At 39.6% G+C, this 21,232-nt stretch overlaps 1 protein-coding gene across 2 annotated transcripts in view; it reads right to left on the reverse strand.

Annotated features, from left to right (window-relative positions):
- RIMKLB (ribosomal modification protein rimK like family member B) overlaps positions 1 to 21,232 on the reverse strand; it is a 40,353-nt gene that overhangs the window by 6,146 nt on the left and 12,975 nt on the right. For both annotated transcript variants that reach the window (XM_083885000.1, XM_083884999.1), the window contains exons 3-4: positions 4,367 to 4,597; positions 2,355 to 2,441 (exon numbers count right to left, since the gene is read on the reverse strand). In XM_083885000.1, coding sequence (XP_083741126.1) covers positions 2,355 to 2,441; positions 4,367 to 4,597 — 318 coding nt within the window. The remainder of the gene's footprint in view (positions 1 to 2,354; positions 2,442 to 4,366; positions 4,598 to 21,232) is intronic.

Below are 21,232 nucleotides of genomic sequence, written 5' to 3' on the forward strand. Positions count from 1 at the left end.
AATACTTAAAAGGGATCACAACTACAGAATGGGGTTTGCAGTGGAACAACATTCCTACATTCAGAGGAGAACATTTCACTCCACAGTATCCAAGATACTTTAGCAGAAGATTCCACATGACATAAAATGAATTGATTATCCTACAACTGAAAAAAACCCCTCCTGACAAATCACTAGCTTTTCTGTAAGCAAACATCTCTAGGACTTGAATTTCTTAATCTGAAGTAAGTAATTCCATTCCCTTTCATTTTTAGAGCGCACTGAAGACTTTTTTGTTCTTTTCCAGTTGTATTCATGCTTGTTAAAGTCATCCCTGAAACAGACTCTACTACTTTCTATCCAATTTCCAGTCTCACTAGACTGCATCCCTTTCCATCTTTATTTACATTTCCCAACTTCTTTTTCCCTGTCTTAAGGGCTCTATGTCATATTAGATTTATGTTTTGCAATAAGGCTGCACACATTCATTTGTAGAAAAACTGTCATTCAATTCTGTTATGGTGTTAACAGAGTACAAACATAAATTGATAAACTGCCCCTCCTTAAGTAAGAGAACAGAAATGCAGCAGTAGCAGAACTAGGCTAAATAATGTATAAAGAATTCCACCAAGTGCTCCTATGCCCAACTAGAGCAGCCTCTGTTTAGACAAGATTTAAGGTCTCCAAAACACAGAACACTGCTTAGGAACATGGAATTTCTCATTACAGAGACATGAGAATGTAAGCTTAAAATTCACAAGTAAAAAGCCTTCATGTCCTTTCTCCCATAGCAAACTTTATCTCTTCTACAGGCAATTAATAATCCTACTGTATTCCTGAAATGGAATAGGAAGAATGATGCCTTGAAGAGGAACTCCTTAGATCTTGCGAATTACGCAGCAGCATGACAGCTTGGCAAAACCAGGTCTGGCCCATTTGCTGGAGCAGCAAACTGCACAGAAAACTGGCCTAGAAGAGTATAACATTTATTCATCCATCAGCCAGTACCCATGACCATGTTTGCCCACTTATTTGGCTGATCTTCAAATAATTTGAAAAAGTTTCCCCAGCTCTCTTAATATGAAAAGATATGTACTTTGCATAAATTTGCATTAAAATGCCTGGACTTTAAAGTGCTCTAAAGCAAAACTTGTAAACAGATTTACCGGAATCCTGGCTAAAATAGGGAGAAGAAAACCAATAGCTGAAACTCTGAAATTATCTAGTAGATCTTCACAAGAGGCAGGGTTAAGTCAAATCCTCTGTCTCAGATATTCCACAGCTGTCAAATTCACCTTGCTGCAATATCAGACTCCACCTTGGCTTTAGAGCTGCACCCACACTTTAAAACCACACTAACAGGTATTGCTGCCAACAGCAGCAGGTCTTGTCTTCCTCAGCCCCAGCGTTTTGCTCTCTGCCATTACATCAACACAGGCATTTGTGCAAGTAAGGGCTAAGTTATGTAAGGAATTAATCTGAGTAAAGATAACCCATCAAGATCCATACAAGATCAGTTCCTGAATCCATTTACTATATGGCTACAGAACCACTCATGCCAGCTGAAGAGAAGCATCAGAGCAGCAGAGAGTGAGAGCAAATTGATGGACAGAAAGAAAGAAGAAACAGTGTCCTCTAGTTATGATTTTGTTTGAAGTAACTTCTGGTTTTGTGCTTTAACTTCATTTTTAGTCTCTTTATAGATCTAATATTTATTAATTTGCTTTAAAGTATATTAAAAACAGAGCAACTTCCTGAGTAAATAATCCCTGAAATTGATTTAAATATGGTTTCCTTTAGTAACCACTACCTAACACTAAATCAAGCTGGTGTTTGTTTTATATTCAACACTTAAAACAAAAGACTAATAACAGAGCAATTTTATCTGAAACTGTTGTAACACTACTGACATTGTCAGAAGTATTTTTCTGAAAAACAGAGTTTTACAAACAATACATAAGATTTTATTTAAATCAAAATCCTAATTATAGACCAAGTTGAGTAGGAAAAAGTCACTGAATGAACTGAAATTTCATTTCCTAGGCCTATTTAAAAACATCCCTAAAATCCACGTTGGCTTCTTTCGACTTCACGAAGGCCAGATTTCCCATTATTCCAGTTCAAAGTTTTCCTCATAGAAGTCACCAATGCACCATAATTTTGAATCCTTTCCCCCCGCCTTTGCAAGACTGGGTTCTACTAAAACTGCTTCCCAGTGCTGCAGTCTATTCAACATTCAGCATTCAAGGGTGTAGAATTTAGACGTGCTGGAAAAAAGTCCAACACCTAACAGGTCTTCTTAACTATCATTCCTTGATGAGACAAAATCTTGGAGTGCTGCTCAGAATACTCCTCACTCCTGACCTCACACCCACCTCGATGACCCCGCGTGTTCTTCACCACCATAGGGAACTCCAGCACTTCCGCCTCATCAATCATTTTGGAAAAATTCTCATGACCACCTGGCAAAAAGAAAACCAACAACATTATGTGCCACCAGTCTGCTGTGGCCAAATTTGGGATGTAATTGCCATACATTCTTCCCACCCTTACAGCTTAGATAATGCAGAAAAAATTATCAGTTAGGAGGAACTTGGTCATGGAGCATGATCAGACTTTGAAGGTGTTTGTGACATGTGGGATACTAAGACCTACTTCCTCTGGAAATGAAGACACAAGTTGACTGATGCCTCTTGATCACTATCCCAATAGGCTCAATCTAATCCTCCAAATCTGAATGCCTCAATTCTACCATCTTGTTCCAGTTTATCCCTTTTGCTTTATCAACTCCCATCTTTTCAAATGTCTAACAGGAAAATAGCAGACACATAACACTAGTAACAGTTCCATCCAAACTACTAACCAGGAAAGCAACAGAAAACAATGACAAGGCAATAGCCACAGGGCAGCAACAACCCAAACCTTGGACAGTCCACCTCCCCCCTTCTGAAGGCTTAAGTCTCCTGAATCTCTTTCTCCCTATATCCTGAAGTAGTACTTCAACCTTTTAATCCATTGCATCTGTGAGGACCTTAGTGAGTAGCTTTTAATGGCCATTTGCACAGTTATGGTCAATACTTCAACATTCCTTGAGCTCAATTCAAAGAAGGCTGACCACAGCACAAGAAATACAGAAGAGAGAAGTCAGCAGACAAAGGAACAAGCCCCCTCTAACACATTGTGCAGTAAAGTGAAGAAGTGAAGCCAAGACACAAAAGTCCCAAAGTCAGCAGCAGCCATCATGACCCTGCCATGGTGTTTAATGCATGTCATGGAGTAACATGTCATCAGCACACCCTGCTTTACGTGGCAAAGTCAGTTCTCACTGATAACTTCATAGTTGTGGTTTAAAAAAACAAAAAGGAAAAAAGAAAAAAAGAAAAGAAAGTCATGCTTCTGTGAAATTCCAGAGGCAGGCACTAACAGAAGTGGGAGGGTGTTACAATCAAATAGGTATGTTCTGCGATTATTAAGCATCATTCATGGTCTCCTCTTCCCCCCAAAAATTAAAAACTCATTCCTTTCTCAATAAGTAAGAGCAACTACATGTACAAGAAAGGGTAAGTTTCTTCTCAAATGTGTTTTCATGGTAATTGATGGGAATAGTAATTGATAGAAAGCAATGGTTTTGTCAATTTTTTTTCTCATTTTGTCAAGTTGCCATTACAAAAGCCATTGATGCAATCACACAAAGGAGAGGAAAGCACTGGTATTCCCAGAAGGAACAGAAGGTTGAGAGGCATCTGCAGTTCTTTAATAGATTGTAATTAAAAGCAGAAATAGCATCAGGGTAGCTCAGACAAATGGTTCCTCTAATCTAGCACTCTGTCAGGAACCAGAGATACCAGAGATTCCAGAGGAAATAATAAACGATAATTAACTTTTTGGTGGGAAACAAAGCCCAAACGATTGTAAAACATGAACACAAGGGCTTGTACTTTTTGCTACTTTTGTCCCTTCACAAAAATTAATGTATTTGCAGACACTTTTATTCATATAGGAGTTTAATTTACTTTCAGGTTGTACCAAAGTTTCGTTTTCTTTTCTGTAGTACTTATGACATTTAGTACCCCAAGCTCTTGTCTGTTGTTTTGGACAATTGGAAAAGAACAGAAAGTATTATAGCACTAACAGCCGAAGTCAGTTGCTTGGAAAGCTGACATACAGTTCAAGTACCCTTTTCAAAGCATCAAAAGCTGATCAACAATGATAAAACCAGAATCTGAGTGCCTTGACTTTAATTTCCTTTTTGGTTACTCAACACTAAGCTCTGGACCTGGCTTCATGCTACTTAAATTTCTATGGATTTCCAAAACCTACATCTTTTGCACTGCAAAAGTGTAAGCTTCTAGGCAACTATACTACCCTTTTGATCCAACAGCCTTACCATACGAGAAAGTGTCTGGGAGAGGCACACCATGGCCAGCAAGTTCTTGAAATGTCCAGAACTTGTTGACACAGTTGAGGATGGCTTGAGGACGATTCATCAACCGACAGCCCATCTTCTCTAGGTGGCGAAGGACTGTGATGTCGCTGTCACTCTGGACCCAAGGTGTCGGCACACGCACAACCACCACTTGGGGGTAAGCAGTGATGAGCTCCCCTTTCACCCGAAGACCTGCAGAAGGAAGAGAGAAAAACATCCCAGTCTTAAGTCATAAGGTCTCCAGGAGAAGGTAAACAGGCACAGAAATACTGCACTATCTGTGTTCACAGAGATACCAGACTTCAACAGCGAGTGTTAAAACAGCATAGCTCTCCCTAGCACGCATCTTGTCAGCTGTGCTGTTTCATTCATGTCACTCTCAACTCACTCAAAACTAGGACCAAGCAAAAACCAGACTTAATTAGGGCACACAGTCTTGGGCTCCTTCCCAGGGTGAAGGGCATTTCTTTATAGGTTGACACTCCATCCTTTCTACGGGTGTTAGCTGCACACTACACTCACATCAGCTGTATCAACAGCTCAGGAGGTTTCTGCTTCCCACTGCTGGTTCTTGCCTACAGGATGCAGTTCATACCTTTCCCAGGCCCAGCTGTATTGATCCCTTTGTTTGTGGTACCACATTACACAAAATATTGCCAAAGTAACAGAGACTAGATACAAGACTTAAAAAAAACACAAAAAACCTGCAGTGTATTTACAATCTGATTTATATTAAATTAAGCACTCAGAAATAACTTTATCAGCTAACAGGGAAACACCCTGTGACAAAGGCAGGAACTAGAAGGAAAGCCAGTTTTGCCACCAAGATCAATATATTACTTAATCACAACCTATAGTTTTACAGGCTAACTCTCTGAAAAAGAAACACTGAAAGACAAGCCGCAGAAATAGGAATACAACAGGATTGGACAGGAAGGCATCAAGCTCAATGGAGACAGTCTGGCATCTGAGGATGGGAAAAGACAAACAAGGTTTGATATTCACTTTATTTATCTTATGTTCAAAGCAAAATTTTACGACTTCAGCAAAAAATACTCAGCTCACACTGCTGCCAGTACCTTTTTTGTTTGGTTTTTTTAAAAACAAACAAACAAACAAACAAACAAACAAACAAAAAGTGAGAGGAGAAATCACAGTGCATCTGCATCTTGTGCCTACCAAAGGCCAACCTGTAACGAGTGAGATCTAACCAAATTTTATTACCTGATTACTGTGCTCCAAAGATGTTATGTTATACAGACCTGTATCTACTCTACATGAATGCACCCACTGCCAGGCTAAGTATTTCATTTCAAGGTGCATTAGAATTAATTGGGGGGAATTGGGAGGGAGGGAGGGAGGGAGGGAGGGGGGAGAGAAGAAGGGGTGTTTCCCCTCTCTGTACTTCCGTTTTTTCTTCTCTTCTCTCAGCCACGACGTATTTTAGAGCTTGCATTAAATATAATGAATCAACCACCTAATTCCCAAAATGGAAGTTGAAATGTGCTGCCCGGTCCTCAGGAGAACACAGAACCACACTCCGGAAAGGCCAAAACAGAGCCACATCCAATACAAATCCCTTTTTCCAATCCCCACAGCCATAATTGCACAGAGATGAGCAAACATAAGCAGACGGGTGCTCTGGCTGCTCACCTCATTAGCACCAAGCACTGCCGCATTGCAGCTGACATGACTCGCGTGTTTAAGCAAGCAGGCTTCAGACAGACACACACCCCCCATTTTAGAGAGGCATCTCAAGCAAGATTAAAAACAAGACACTGCTACAAACCTAAGCAGACTGTGAACATCACAAAATGGACTACCATCTCCTTTAGCCAGAAAAGGAGGACAGATTCAGCAAGCAAAATTTTTTTTTTACTTATTAGTCAGATTCCACCTTACACATGTATTTTTCCATTTAGGTGCATGCCCAATTACACCCACTTTTTGCCAATGTAATTGCATGCATGTCCTGATCCACATGCAAGCTGTGCAACAATCATTTTTAAAAGGACTGCATTTTCTACACAGCTCCAAAATTGCCACCGTTATCTGTGCTGTGAACCAAAACGACACAGTTTTCCAGTTCATAATCTCTCAGCCTATTTTGTTGTTTTGCTTTAAAGTCAGGCCACACGCTGAAGTTTTGCACCATGGAGTCTGAAAAAGAAAAACAGCAGTTTGAGGAGATGTGTTTGTCTCACCTGGAACTCTCCTGAATACCTGTGTTAGACTTGACTATCAGACTGGTGTACATTTAGCCAGGCCACCATCCCCCCTGAAGAGACTTTGGAAGTACAGCGATGTTATCGAGAGAACAGTCTGAGCTTTTGTTTCAGATTCAGTCATACTGTCTGGCCTGGATACTGCTCCCCCCAGAACAAAATTTCTCTTCCCTTATAGAAGGCAGTTTACAAACAAAAAGAAGAGCTACTCAATGAAATATATAATCTGAATCACTACTACTGACATGCATCATAAAAATTAGCTGCAGTCTCCCAGCAACACAGTGCTGCAAACAGAAGCAGCTTTATTACAGTAAAAAGGAGAGGCAGATTCTGCCATTTTGAAACAAGCATGCATTCAGCATTCCATCTGAGATCCATCAGTTAACAATCAGGTTAATGGTCATTATTGCCAAGTAGGCTGGTAAAATAATATGTATTCACTCTGATATGCTGAAAGCAGTAACACAAAAGATACTAATGCGTACGGGTAATTTTTTTCCAAAGAACTGATTCAAGAATGCAAAGAGGAATAAGGGAAAACAAGACTATGGAGATGTTGCTCAGTGGTTAAGATATAATCTTTTTTTTTTTTTTTAAATCATAGACTGTGCTAAGTTGAAAGAGACCCACAAGGCTCATCGTGTCCAACTCCTAGCACTGCACAGAACAGTCCCAATAACCACACCATGTACTCAAGAGCACTGTCCAAACATTTCTTGAACTGTCAGGCTTGGTGCTGTGACCACTTTCCTGGGGAGCCTGTTCCAGTGCCCAACTGTCCTCTAGGTGAAGGACCTTTTCCTGATATCCAACCTAAACCTCACCTGACACAGCTTCAGGCCATTCCCTTGAGTCCTGTCATTGATCACCACAGAGGAGAGATCGGTGCCTGCCCCTCTGCTTCCCCTCATGAGGAAGCTACAGACCACTCAAGTTCTTCCCTCAGCCTCCATCTCTCCAGGCTGAACAAATCAAGTGACCTTTTTCACAGTGTGGCACACAAAACTGCACACTGAGATGAGATGAACCCTCTTTTCTTTGCACTTATAGACCCATCCTGATCCCAAAACAGTAATAGCAGGTTACACTCACTGATGCCTGTGGACAATGAACTGACCTCACAAACACACAGAAGGCAGACACCCAGATCATACAGAAATACCTTGACAAATAACTAGCTGATCCATTGTTGACTTTTTTAGTGGATGCCCATGACATACAGACACAGCAAAGAGACAGCTATACAGTCCTTTGAAGTACCAATACTATAAGCAAGGAAAGGGAGATTTCAAGCTTATGCAATACTGTGAACTTTCTCATAATATAACAACCATTTTACCAGTGCCTGAGGAACTATTTTTTAGGTTATCATAAAATATTTGGGTATTCTTTGGTTCTATAATGTTTGAATATCACACAATAAAAACAAATGTAAACCCTGCTCTTGAACAAGACCTATTCTTTCTCTCAGTTCCAGCTGTCTTTGTTCTTCCACTGCAAGACAGAAATCTCCAAAATGGAACATGGTACACCCATAATATTATACACCAATCATTACCGTATTCAGAAAAAGTACAAAAGGAATTTTTGCATTATGAACTGTAATCACCCGAGAATAAATTTGACCAGCTCCCACCACATTCCCAACAGGAGCTAGCAGGGTCTGGGAACTTCTAGATATATTACCCAGATCTTTCCTCAGAGATCTGGATGCTACCCTGAAAGTCTCCAGCTCTCAGAACTTTGTTATACAAATTTATTCATCCACCCATCCATGGAGCTGCTAACGTTTCCCAAGTGAACAGTCACTCAGCAAGCAGGCTATAATGAATTCAACTCAGTCAGCTGGGAGAAACAGGCAAGCCTTCTATCACACAAACCTTTCCTCGTATTTCGATGATATTACATCCTGCTACTTGCTCTCCACAATTCATCAGTTGTTCTCACAGACATCACTGAATTTTTCTACAAGCCTGGACTCATTCCTGCTCTCAAATCAGTGCATTCCTATTTCTGGTTCATTTGTCCTCCCCATATCTGTCACCCATAAGACACTGCATAATATTTGCATTAAATCATTATAAAGTGTTTAATAATTACTTACAGTTTACTTGCAGGAAATTAAATGTGTTTCACCCTAATTGCCACGTTAGAGCAAGCTTAAAGCTCAGAAGGGAGATATCCCAAACTTTAATTGCAGATTACTGCAATAACAACTTATACATTCCCTCACTAAATTCAACCACAACTAAATCTCTAAAATTTTCAAAAGTCCATATACATTCTCCCTAGACTGTGTCGGAATTTAGGAATAATTAACAGAAGTAGAATCAACATTAATGAAATACCACTCTATACCTCAAAAGCATGCTGCTGTATTGATTTATTTTTATGTATCTATCTTATTATCTAACTATAAACAACATAAAATTCCCAGAAATTGGGTGATAAACATGATCTTTTTCCAACTTCTTTTTTCAAACCGTGTTTGAAAAACATAACTCCATTGAAATATAGAAGTATTTTGGAGCAATTGGCAATTCCTGGGGGTTTTCCCAAAGATAGAGGCAGTCACTGAAGTTAAATTCCTCTTCTGAGAAGCGGCTGCTTGTGGCAGCTGTATGTTAGATAAAGTATCACACTTTAAATGCAATTTTATTTGAACCAGAACTTAACCTCTGAAAGGCAGCTAAGCACTGAAATTTTAGAGAACTACCAATTTATTAACACTGAACTGAACTTCTCCTTTGAAGTCGCACAGGAATTTTCTCTGTATCACTCATCACCTGACAGCTACAGTTTATTAGTCTGAACATTAAGTTGTCACAATTCCTCCAAAATTTCCCTGCCATGTAAAAGCCCCTTTGGTATCTATTATTACCAAGCCATTTTTTTACTCTACTGTCCACAGAAACAGACTTCTACAATAGTTCTGTGCTGCGTGGTTTAAGTTCATATTCTCTCCCTTCCTATCCTGCTCACTAGTTTTTTTCAAACCAAATTAACAACTGTTAACATCCAACCCTATATGCTTAATATGCCCTCATCCTCCTTCTCCAGAAAAACTTAACCAGACTTTCCCACCAAAATACACTTCCATAGCTCAGCAGTGCCAAGGAAATCACACAGCACAGAGACAATACTTATCTCTCTACAAGACTACTGTGCCACTGTATTCTGAAAAAAAAAATATTTTGGAAAGCAGAAGCTGTATATTTAGCAAGGTTTTATGATGAAACCTTTACCTAAACCCACTGCTCAGCACAGACCACACTTTAAAAGCAGACATCTGTTTATAATCCAGACATGATATTTTTGTTTCTATGTGGTTTAGGTGAGGCCTCTTGTATCTCATTAGGATTTTTGTACAATCGTTCCACAAGGTGATCTTAGAACATTCCTGGGTCACATAGGCATGAGTGACTGTGCTTTAGAAGACTAAAGCATCCTCAACTGGGAGAGGACCCACCTGTGGCAGGTCAAGTCACAAGTCTATCCAGGGCTTACCAACACTAAGAGCCTTAGAAATAAAAAATTCCGGAATCGCCTCCCCAACTCAAATGCAGAAAGTCATAAACACTAAATAATCCCATCCTATTTTCAGTGTTACAGAACAAGAAGAGAACCATAAAATCCTTAAGGCTGTAAAAACCCTTTAAAATCAAGTCTAACCATTAATCTAAAACTGCTAAATATATGTAAACTAACCTTACTGTTAAACTAACTCCACTCTTAACACTCAGTCAGTCTTTCCCATGTTTTACATGTGCTGTTTCTGCTCATTCTGAATAGCAGGTGAATAAAAAAAATGTTAAGGATACACCTGAAAAAAAAAAAAAAGGGTGATTGGAAAGGTCTTGCCAAAAACAGAAAGAAATGCCAAGGAAGATTTCAAGCAACCCATAATGGGTTCTCCTCCCATCTGAGATGAACCTAATCTTTTTCCTGTAATATCAAAGCCTACTAAATACTTTTAAATTGCCTAACATAACGCACCTCATCTCTCTGCCACCAAACAATACCTTCTTACATTTGTTTACCTAAGGCAAAGCGGAGAAGCATCCAACACGAGTTTCCAACTTGTAACGAAGACACAGATCCTTCCTGTCTGTCTCCCATTACAGAAAAGATACCCAGAAGAACGTCTACATTGTCAGAAACTTTTAATAAATTCTATTCAACTCTCTCTCCTTTCCAATTTTTTCTAAATTTAGCTGAGTCTGAATTCTGGGGACTGGAAAGATCCCCTCAGTTTACTGTTTTGTCACTGCAGTCTCAAGCCTTCCTAGCATTAAATTTATGAATTGGAAGCACTTATTTTTGGAAACAAATGCATCCTTCTTAAAGGAAGGAATTTACCTGTGGTATTTTGGGAAAAAACTTGCATTAAAACTGACTCTAAAGCTTGCAAAGATAATATCAATTCCTGTCAAATGGGAGAGTCTGGGGGTTTTTTAATGTGTCAGAGAAAAACTTGTACTTGGATATATAGTATACATCAGTTTCAAGTGCTATCATGAGTACAGTATTTTCCTACATGAACACTTTCAGTCCCCTAAAAAAGTTGTTCTAGACCAAAAGCTATAACCCAAAATTTCTTTGTTTTTACGGACATTAACATAAAACCATACAAAATCAAAGCTAGAGAAGGAAGAATTCTGTATTTCCCACATCTCTGTAAGCTCACTGAGCTTGTCTCCTCTTTCTGGCTTTAGAGGGTTAAAACTACACTGCAATAGCTGTACACATGCTCCATGCCCATTCTGTAATGAAAATACAGATGTAACACCACAGTATTATTTTGAACCTGATCTGGATGCAGAAGCTTCCACCTAGTCACAAAAACATGCTAACTAATTAAGATACTTACTTAGTATGCTCCTTAATTAAAACTCCATACAATCTACAACTTTCTTCTTGAAAGAAAATGTTCCTCATTATTCCACAGTCCTTCCAATCAGTCCAGTCAAATAAAAAAAAAAAAAAAAATCATGTAGGGGTAGTACTGTACTCACAGTCACCACTAAAGCAAGTAGAAGGGATATCCTCCCTACTGTCAGCTTGTTTTGACCTTTGAAGGCAACACATTTAAGAGATCCTCCAATTTACCGCTAATCTCTAGGCTGGAAGGGTAATTCTGTGCTTTCCAATCCCTACAAGCTGGTAAGTATCTTTATAAACATTTAGTCTACACTACAAGATACAAAGCTCTAGTCTTTTCTGAAATAATCACCCACCCAACTTACAAAGAAATAAAAATCACTAAAGGGTTACAGTTCACATCACAAAGAAGTCAACGGCAGAGAAGAGAAACAACCACTTCAGGTATAAGTCTGCTTAGTTCATTTATCTCTTCCACAGATTACATGAAGAATCGCCTTTAAATATCTGCAGATTATATTTTTCGTCAAGTTTTTCCATTTTACAGCAACATAATCATGGAATTTCATTACTGAATGCCATTCTTGATCTGCTCTTAAGTTACCGAATTGCAATTTAAATTCATTCCTAGACTTTGCCTCTAACAACTTAAAAAGCTTAAAAACTCTGAAAGGAAAAGGTCTAAGAGCATGCTATGAACCTTGGAAGACCTAAGGAAGAAAGGAGAAGAAATGAGCACCCATTTAGCAACTCTTGTGTAGGAGAAGGCACTCACATAAGGTTTTGGTTCTAAGACAATTGTGACTTAAATCCTGTTGCTGCCAACAGTTTTACTCTCCAGCTCCATGCAATCCTACAGTGGCATGTAGTACCACCCACTCCCTATCACTCATACACAGACACACTGGTGAGCTGGTAAGCTTCCTACACCAGCAGGAAACTCTTCTGTTCTTTTGTGAAATCCACTTTCTGCAGGTGTTGCAAGCTGAACAAGCTCACTGTGGGATCTGATGAATCCAGGTGTCAACTGCAACAGAGAAATCTGGATCACATCAAGGGCAGCAAGGATCTGAACAATTTAAATTGTCCAGATAGTGCTGTTTTGAGACTGGAATTCTCTGTAGTGAGGTGGGTATTCTCCTTTGTGCATTTACCATGCTAGCCCAGCCTCCAATTTTCTAACAACAAACCAATCAGACTGATTTCTGTTTCTCCAATTCCTATCCTCCTGACCAATGCAGGGAACACATTCTCCAGTGGCTTTCACTCTCTCAGGTTACGAAAAATTTGCAGCAAAACTTCTACAAAGGTCCAGCTGCCAAAGTTGTTTGAGCAGGACTAACAACTACAAGCAGTAAGACATGCAGTTTACATGTACAGTAGCCTTCCTGCCTGCACCACTGAACTCAAAGCATCCTCACCTTTAGTCCCAAGCATGTAAGGAGGGGTGTATAAAGAACCATTTCAGTCTTAGGCCAGAATGATCCTGGGAAGATTGACAGAAAAACAAAAGGAAGCAGGATATGAACATGCACATCTCAAAGATCTCCAGTCAGTATTAAGCTCTTTCTACCTGCACTTACACCACACCAGGACTTCAATCCATAATCTCTCCTCAATTGGCAGCTGGATAGTTTGCATGCCTGAGGTACTGTGGTGAATGGATAAAGGCTCCTTTAAAAGGACTGTGAATATGAGAAGGGTTTGTGCCCCACACAAAGGAGTAGATCACATGCATGCAGCTCTGCTTTGGAGTGCATCGAGCTAGACGAGAGCCCAGCAACTGATACAGCATGCTGACACACTGTGACCACATATCTGGACCACCCACTCTGTGAGGGTGGTCTAACTTCATGACACACTGCCCCGAGAGGCTGTGGAAGCTTCATCCTTGGAGATATTCAAAACCTGACTTCCTACACCCCAAGCAACCTGATCTAACTTCAGAGCTGGCTCCAGCTTTCAAGTTGGCCACTGTGACTAGAAGGTTGGTCCAGATGGCTTTTAAAGGTCCTTTTCAAACTCAGTTATCCCTATGATTCTCTGGGGCCTTCTCCTGCAGTATGCCTGAGCTCTTAGGTTACTTATTGTTATGCCTGGCTGTAACAGTAGGACACTTGCTCCACAATGCCCCGTTTCACATCTCAAACTAGATCTGTGGGTTCACTGGGCAACATCCTGTCTTTCTTTTGCATTATCAAGATCATCTGACAGGTTCTTACAGTCATTAAAAAATTAAAGATCAAGTTCTTCATGCTGGAAGTGGAAAGGTTTCATAGGTTTAACAGTCGCAGGGGAGAGACAGGACCCAAAGTCTGATTCTCTGACTACAATAAAATTTGGAAAGAGCTCAAAGAAGAAACTTAATATATGATAAAGGCAAATCCTGTCTGGAAAGCAAAGTAACAAAGTGGAGAAAGAAGTTGTAAGCTTTTATTGTTAAGCTCTAAAGAAACAACTGAAAATGGGCCTCGCACACCATCATTTCATTTTCCTGGTGGAAGCAGTCATCAACAAGATAGGCCTTCACAGAAAGATAAGTTTTCTGCAGGTGCAGAAAACTGTCAGGGACACAAAGGGTAGTCCCCTTTAGGTCCTGAGCTGAGTTTGAATCTAGTTTTGTGGAACAAAAGCTACTTCAAACCTTAAAAGGATTTTTAAGATACACTTACCAAAATTCTATCTCATGGGGAAGAAGCAGAGATGGACTGCACTCCAGACAAAGAAGAGTTAAACCTTTACTGTGACTCTACAGGATACTCCTGAATGTTGTCTGAATCAGGGGAACAAGAACACACAGTAACACTAGCAGGAGAACTTGGTGTGGCCTCTCCTGTTATTAACAACAACCTTCATTGCAGAAAAACACATAGGAAAGAAAGATGCCCCACAACACAGAGAGGCAAGATTTGCATGGCTCTGCTTTCTAGAACAGTGTGGTTGGTGCAGGGAATCCTGAAGCTTACAAAAAATAATTTCATAATCATAACAACTAGCTGCCTCTGCCATGGCAGGCTCAGCCAGGCTCACTAGTGCTCCCTTCCTACTTCATATTAAGAAAAATCTCAACTCAAAGCAGGGCATCCTGCCTGACCACAAAACTAAGAATGTAGCTCAGCCTGTGAGTCTGTTCCTCATCCAGGAACAGAAGGCTCAACACTTCATGTGGATATCCAAAAGTAATATATTACTTTTTTTATATATATGAAGATATCCTTAACCACGAAAAACAGCTTGCAAGGTACCTCATAAAATATGAAATATAAACACTGAAAGCAGCACTGTCAAAAGAATGTAAACTGAATTCCAAGAATGGAATAAGCCAATTTCCAAAGTAGCTGAGTAAAATAACAATAGGGACATGACAATTTGCATATTCATGAAACAAGTATGAGGGAGAAGAAGGTACAAGAGCAACTTCCCCAAGTACTTAGGTAAAATTCCTCAATCTCACTAACATAATACATTTAAATTTATTTTTTTAATAATTTTAATTAATTATTTAAATTTATTTATTTAAATAATACATAATAAATTTATCCACGGACTACTATTCAAAGGGAAGAGTATTAGGTCACACAAGTAATTAGTTATCATTCCAGCACTTCTGGTTTCCTCTACATCTACATTTTTCAAAACCTGGATAGTAAATGGCATTGATGCATCCAGCACAGTCCCTATGTGCATGTACTTTATTTACAAAGACTGTAGGCATTCAATATTACATTCAAAAGCTACATTAAGAGAAAATTATTGCAGCCAAAAAGTCAAGCACATAAAGGTTAGAAAAAGCTACAACTAAGGATGTGTGTAGCACTGATCTACAACCTCACACACCTACTGCCTTCAATTACACAAACAAACATTATTTTTCCCCATAGCAGATACCTGATGTGCACAGAAGGAACAGCACCCACTTAACAAGCAGCGACTGGGGACTGTATTTTCTTTTACATTGTTTAGTGTGTAACCCATGGATTGGTGTACCAAAATCCTTGTTTAAAACACACCACTAATAGTTTCTTCTTGAGTTTTATGTATTGTGCTTATCACAATAGTATCCAAGTCCTTCACAATCATAATTAATTTTGTTAACACCACAGGAAATCAGTGAATATTCTACTGATCTCCCATATGGGGGAGAGAAACCTAGAGATAAGTGTTGTTGAAGGAGTTCTAGATGCCACATTTGGGAGACCATGATTTCTCAGTTGCTCATGCTGTTCTGATTGACTTCATTTGTGGATCTAAGTATTCAGCTCTTTCACAAAGCTGATCCTAGCATCCAAAGTCTGGGCACTCAGAAAATGCAAAAACATGCAATTAAAGGCAATTTCTGAGCAGTTCAATTTAAATTACCAGACTAACATTTTTCTTCTAGCAATGTTCTGCTTCAATTGTCACAAATTTTTGTAATCACAAAAAAGGCATCCTACAATTGTCCTCTCCACCATACTGCAAGTTACATTTCCAGAGCAGAACACCATGTACTTTAAGGAGGCTGATAGAAAAATAGCAAGTAATTAAGTAATTTAAAATGTAGTAGCTGAAAACAAATACACAACAAAGAAGATAAAATTCCAAATCTGATTTTGCCGATTTCTAAGTTTTGCTGCTGCTACTCATAACAGAATTTTATCTTCATACTTGCAGATAATCAAAAGCAAACTTCATCCCTTGTAACATCTGACAAGGTGGAATAGCACGTGAGGGTGAGACCAGCTTGCTTTGCCCCAAATTCTCAATCCCCACTCACACATCCATAGCACTGATCCCCCCCTGACATTCCAGTTAATTTCCAAACCACAGATTTCTCCTACTGCAATGTAGTTTCTTTGCTTGCAATTTTGAATACCACTGTAACTGCTCACTTCTCTGCCTTGCCTTCAAACTTTTTTCCCACTTGAGTTTCCTTGTTCAGTTTGCAAGTTTCAACACAAAACCCGTGCCCCCACCAGTTTCAATCTCCAACTTCCTTCATGAGGGAAACAACCCTTTATCTAGCAAGAGTTTCTCTGCAGTCACTTCCTGTCACAATTTCTTGTTCAGCGTGTTTGCCAAGTACACTACCTTCACACCAAATTTTTCTTCACTGCCACCTCAGTGCCCAGTCCCAAACCAATTTCAATCATCTTGTCCCCAGTATATTTGAATGGACCATTCTGGTGTTTGTGTCAGAGAAAAGGTATAACCAGTATGAAAAAAGATCTCTACCTTAAACTGTGTGCTTAGACCAAACTGTATCTCCCATCCCACAGCAGACAGAAGGCCACAACACCAGAGGTCTTTTCTTTTGCCTAATACACAGCTACATTTCAAATGTTTAGCTATGAAGCTGAAACACATCTCTGAGATGCTTAACAGATTACTTTTCGAAATGGTAATAATCTGGGACAAATTCATGTCTGCTTTCACCAGCAAAAGCCATTTCAGTTCAATTTAGTTCCTGTTCAAGCTTGTCCTTCCAAAACCATCCTTACAGATTAGGGGAAAAATATTCTTTTTTCCTTGAAATGCCCTCCTTCCACTGCATGATTTGGCAAAAATCACAAGGCTCCCTCAAAGAGACATTTGAGACTTAAGAGTCAGATGTATATTAATAAGGAAGGACAGATTCTAAGCAATAAAAATCTGATTCAAAGGTTTAGCCCACTGTAATGTTAAGATGGGTGATGTAAGACCCACCTGCAACGTCAAAAAACCCCCAATTCAATGTTTTATCAGATATAAATACATCACCTAAAACAGAACTAATACTAAAATGCAAAATTTCCTTGCACAAACTAAGCAAAGTAGCAGTTTTGCACCAGTGTCACCTGTCTGGCCAACAGATGAAATCATGTTTTTATTTTGTTTTATACATAAGACAGAAAGCAAAACAATATGCTCTTCTTACTGGAAAGCAAGGAAGAAGGCATTATAAATCAGGACATGTCATCCATTTACCATCTTGAGTGTCTTAAATTATACTTTTAAATAAATCCTGACTTTACCAGGAAGTAAGCATAAAGTCAGGGCATCAGCAATTTCAGCAGTTAGGTCAGCCATTCAAATGTCAAAGCAAGTGACTTTCATTGGGGGTGGGGAAACCAAAAGAATCTATTCATTAATTCAAGACCTTCACAGTACTATCTGGAGCAGAACAAGAAACTTGGAAGAAGCAGCTTGACTTTTCACACTAGGTTCACAAAGGGATTCTGGCACTTCTCACAGTAAGCCAAACTGGTGGTGAAGATACCCTTTTACCTCGTCATCCAAGGACAGCTACTTGGATATGGAACCCAAATACTGACACAGTCATCAGATCACAGAGTCTTCCTAAGGTGATCTCCCTCTGTATCATATCATTCTGTGTCCCATAAAGCATACATCTAGCACATTAAAAATGAAAATATTCCATCTCTAAGGTCAGGGCATGAACTTGGCAAGAATTATACTTACTACTTCAAGCAAAGACGGATGCTAAACAAGTTTAACATCGATGTAAATGCCTCAAACTCCAGATTCTATGTACTCACAGCTCTCTTCTCCACGTGATGGATCAGTAAATTCCTGAGAAGGCTCAGCAGAGATGAACAAATGTGATGTGCCTGTGACGCTCTGGGCAAATGTGGGCAGTGACCGACAGCTGTGGCTAAGAAAGCTGACCTTATCATATGATGGCTAGAGGGGAGGAGCACCCCTTCCCTAAGGAAAGACTGAGAGAATTGGCAATGTTCAGCCTGGAGAAGACTTTCAGGCGACCTAATTGCAGCCTTTCAGTACCTGAAAGGAGACTACAAGAAAGATGGTAAGTACTTACAAGGGCATGTAGAGACAGGACAAGGGGGAATGGCTTTAAATTGAAAGAGACTAGGTTTACTTTAGATATTAGGAGGAAATTCTTGACTATGAGGTGCTGAAGCAGTGGCACGAGCTGAGAATTTGTGGCTGCCCCATCCCTGTAAATGTTTAAGGCCAGGTTGGACAAGGCTTTGAGCAGCCTGGTCTAGCAGAAGGTGTCCCTGCTCACAGCAGGGAGGGTGAAACAAGATGATCTTAAGGTCCCTTCCAACCCCAACCATTCTATGACTAAAGAGACCAAAAGGTGGCTTTTAAGATAAAGGAATGAATCAATTGCATGTGTAAATGTCTGTCCAGGAGAGCAGCAAGAGCCTGAATGTCTTCCCAAGATAACTAGACCAGCATGGGGGAGTGTATCCAGGGCTCAGCCCAACCTAGAGGATAAAAAAAAATCATTAGCCAAAAGAGTTTTGAAGAGAGCAATGGGCTTGAGTTGACTTAAACCCCTTTATGCCTTCCCAGGGACTGGGAATGGCCAGTGTTGTGATGGTGAGCATATCAAAGGGATCTGGAATGAGAATCACCTTTGCATTTTGCTCCAACAGCTCTGTCTGTGCTCTATTTCTAAATTGCTTGTCAAACAATTCATAGCTGTATATTTGAACAGCTAAAGAGAACACTTACACAGCCTTTTACAAAAGACTTCTTCTGTCCTGGAAAAAACTTAAATTAAAAGTAAATCATCCCCCCTCAAAGCTCCCCAGCATTGTACCAACATAACAACACAACTGACACAACACCTAGAGGATACTTTCCAATCAAGTTCTTAGAACTCAAGGGAAATATTAATTGATCTTCTGACTGCTGTGTTTCCCCATCAGATGTAATTGTTCTTTAGACAGAAATTGCCAAGAAACAGGATTTGATAGCATATCATTTCATGGGTGTTACTTTACAACTATTATGGTGAACAAATTCTTTTACCCTAATAACTGTGTCAGTGCAGTCTAACCTCCTTCTCACCCACAAAATCAAGAGCATTGACATACCTAGCCTTTTTACTTCACACCCTGACAAAATGGATCAAATCACTAGCGCGTCTCTTCCAATATCTGTTCTTCCACACTTTACTCAGATGTGTCAAGATGAGTAACAAGCACAGCAAGACAGTGCCCAGCTCAATACCTGCCCTGTATTGAAGTACAGAGCAAGAAAACCTTTCTGTATAGTAGGAAAGGTTTCCTACAAGTTAACACAATTAATTAGTGTAATTGAAGCAGGGTTTCTCTGACAACATAAGCAGAATACTTTTGCTGTCAGGTATTCTGCTCAAAGTTGTCAGAGCACATGTAACACATTCTGCTTCAACTTGCTTAACTTTGGACAAATAAAAAGGCATTTTATCACACTTTTGACCCTAAAATGGACTAGACCTTTAGAGAGATGGAAATCATGTAAGCTCTACCATTCAAAGAACAATCATTATAAGGACAACATTACAGATTTCTGTGACATTGTGAACGTTAATTATTTACAATATAAGGAAATAAAAAAAAAATTGATCCTTTCAGTAGTGACATTGCTTTTGTTGTTGTTTTGTTCTTCATTCCACTCTTCCCATGCAGTAAAGGAAACAAATTCTTAAAACTGGTATTTCACCACAATTTACAGGTAAGAGTTTATAAAAATAAGAAAATTAAGTGACTTGTCTGTGGACACCGGTACTCCTAGAAGTCCGTATCAATCTAAACACAGGTCTGCACAGTGGAAGACCATCTCAATACTGGTAGAAATTCAGTAGTACCAGTCTCTCTTATATTCACAATCACTGAGAACCAACTGCCCATCATTCACAAATGGAGACAACCACCAGACTTGAGGAAAGGTGGACAAAGCCAAAGCTACTGTCATTGTTTAAAGAACAGGTGATAGAGTACTTCTCTGATCACACATCTGGGAACGCAAGCACAGCTCCATGAGATTAAGTTTTTCGCATCAATACCTGTGCTATCTCCTAATCTCTCCTACTCCAACACACAGTTTGCCCTTCCGATTTAAGTGCTGAAGAACTGTTTGTGCAGCCACGCTGTTCCCTGACTTGGAGGACTGATGAAGCCTAAAAAAAACACCTGCCACCAAGAACAGACTGGTTTAAAACCATATCAGTATGCAGACCGGGTTCGCAATACAACTGCTCAGACAAATGTGCCAGCAAAACTTGCTTAGGTGACACAGCACTGGAACAGGGATTGCTGGAAAAGTGACACGCAAATCCCCAGCCAGTTAAAGCCTGTCTTGTGAAACGTTAGGCTAATTTTCATTTCTTGACTAGGATGTATGGAAACACTTCTTTCATCTTGCTTTTGTCCCCTTTTATGTTGTTTATCATCCAGATGGCCACTCCTGAGAATTCTTACAACAATAAAAATCTGGCAATGCTTTTTGGCATTTCCAGATATGATGACATGCACGTATGTTCAAGATGATGTGCCCTACAAGTCTGATTTTCCTGGCTGGCTGTTCTAGAACACATGCAAATGAAAAACTTCAGACCTTAACACGGCCCTCTGAAATTAACATAATTTCCATGCAGAAACATTCTTACCCCTCCACCTTGCCAGGGTGGCTTTGGACTGAGCCTGTATCACTGGTGACATACTGAAGAAACAGAACAATTTTGAAAAGATCAAATTCACTGTTAGCCTTTGTTATTTTAGCATCAGTTTAAGATGACAATCATTCACATAAGAATAGAAATCCCTGACAGGAAGGAAGAAAACTGCAAGAACACCCAGGATCGTTACAGAGTATAAATCCTTTCTTTCTATATGCATTGTAAGAAAGTTGTCTTTGGTGTCAGTTCTGAGAAAAAACCAAACCAATTCTTCTTAACATATATGGCAGCTGCTGAAAGGCACTATTATTACAATACGAT

Source organism: Zosterops lateralis (assembly GCF_965231275.1).
Source record: "Zosterops lateralis genome assembly, chromosome: 2".
NCBI classification, from domain to species: Eukaryota; Metazoa; Chordata; class Aves; order Passeriformes; family Zosteropidae; genus Zosterops; species Zosterops lateralis.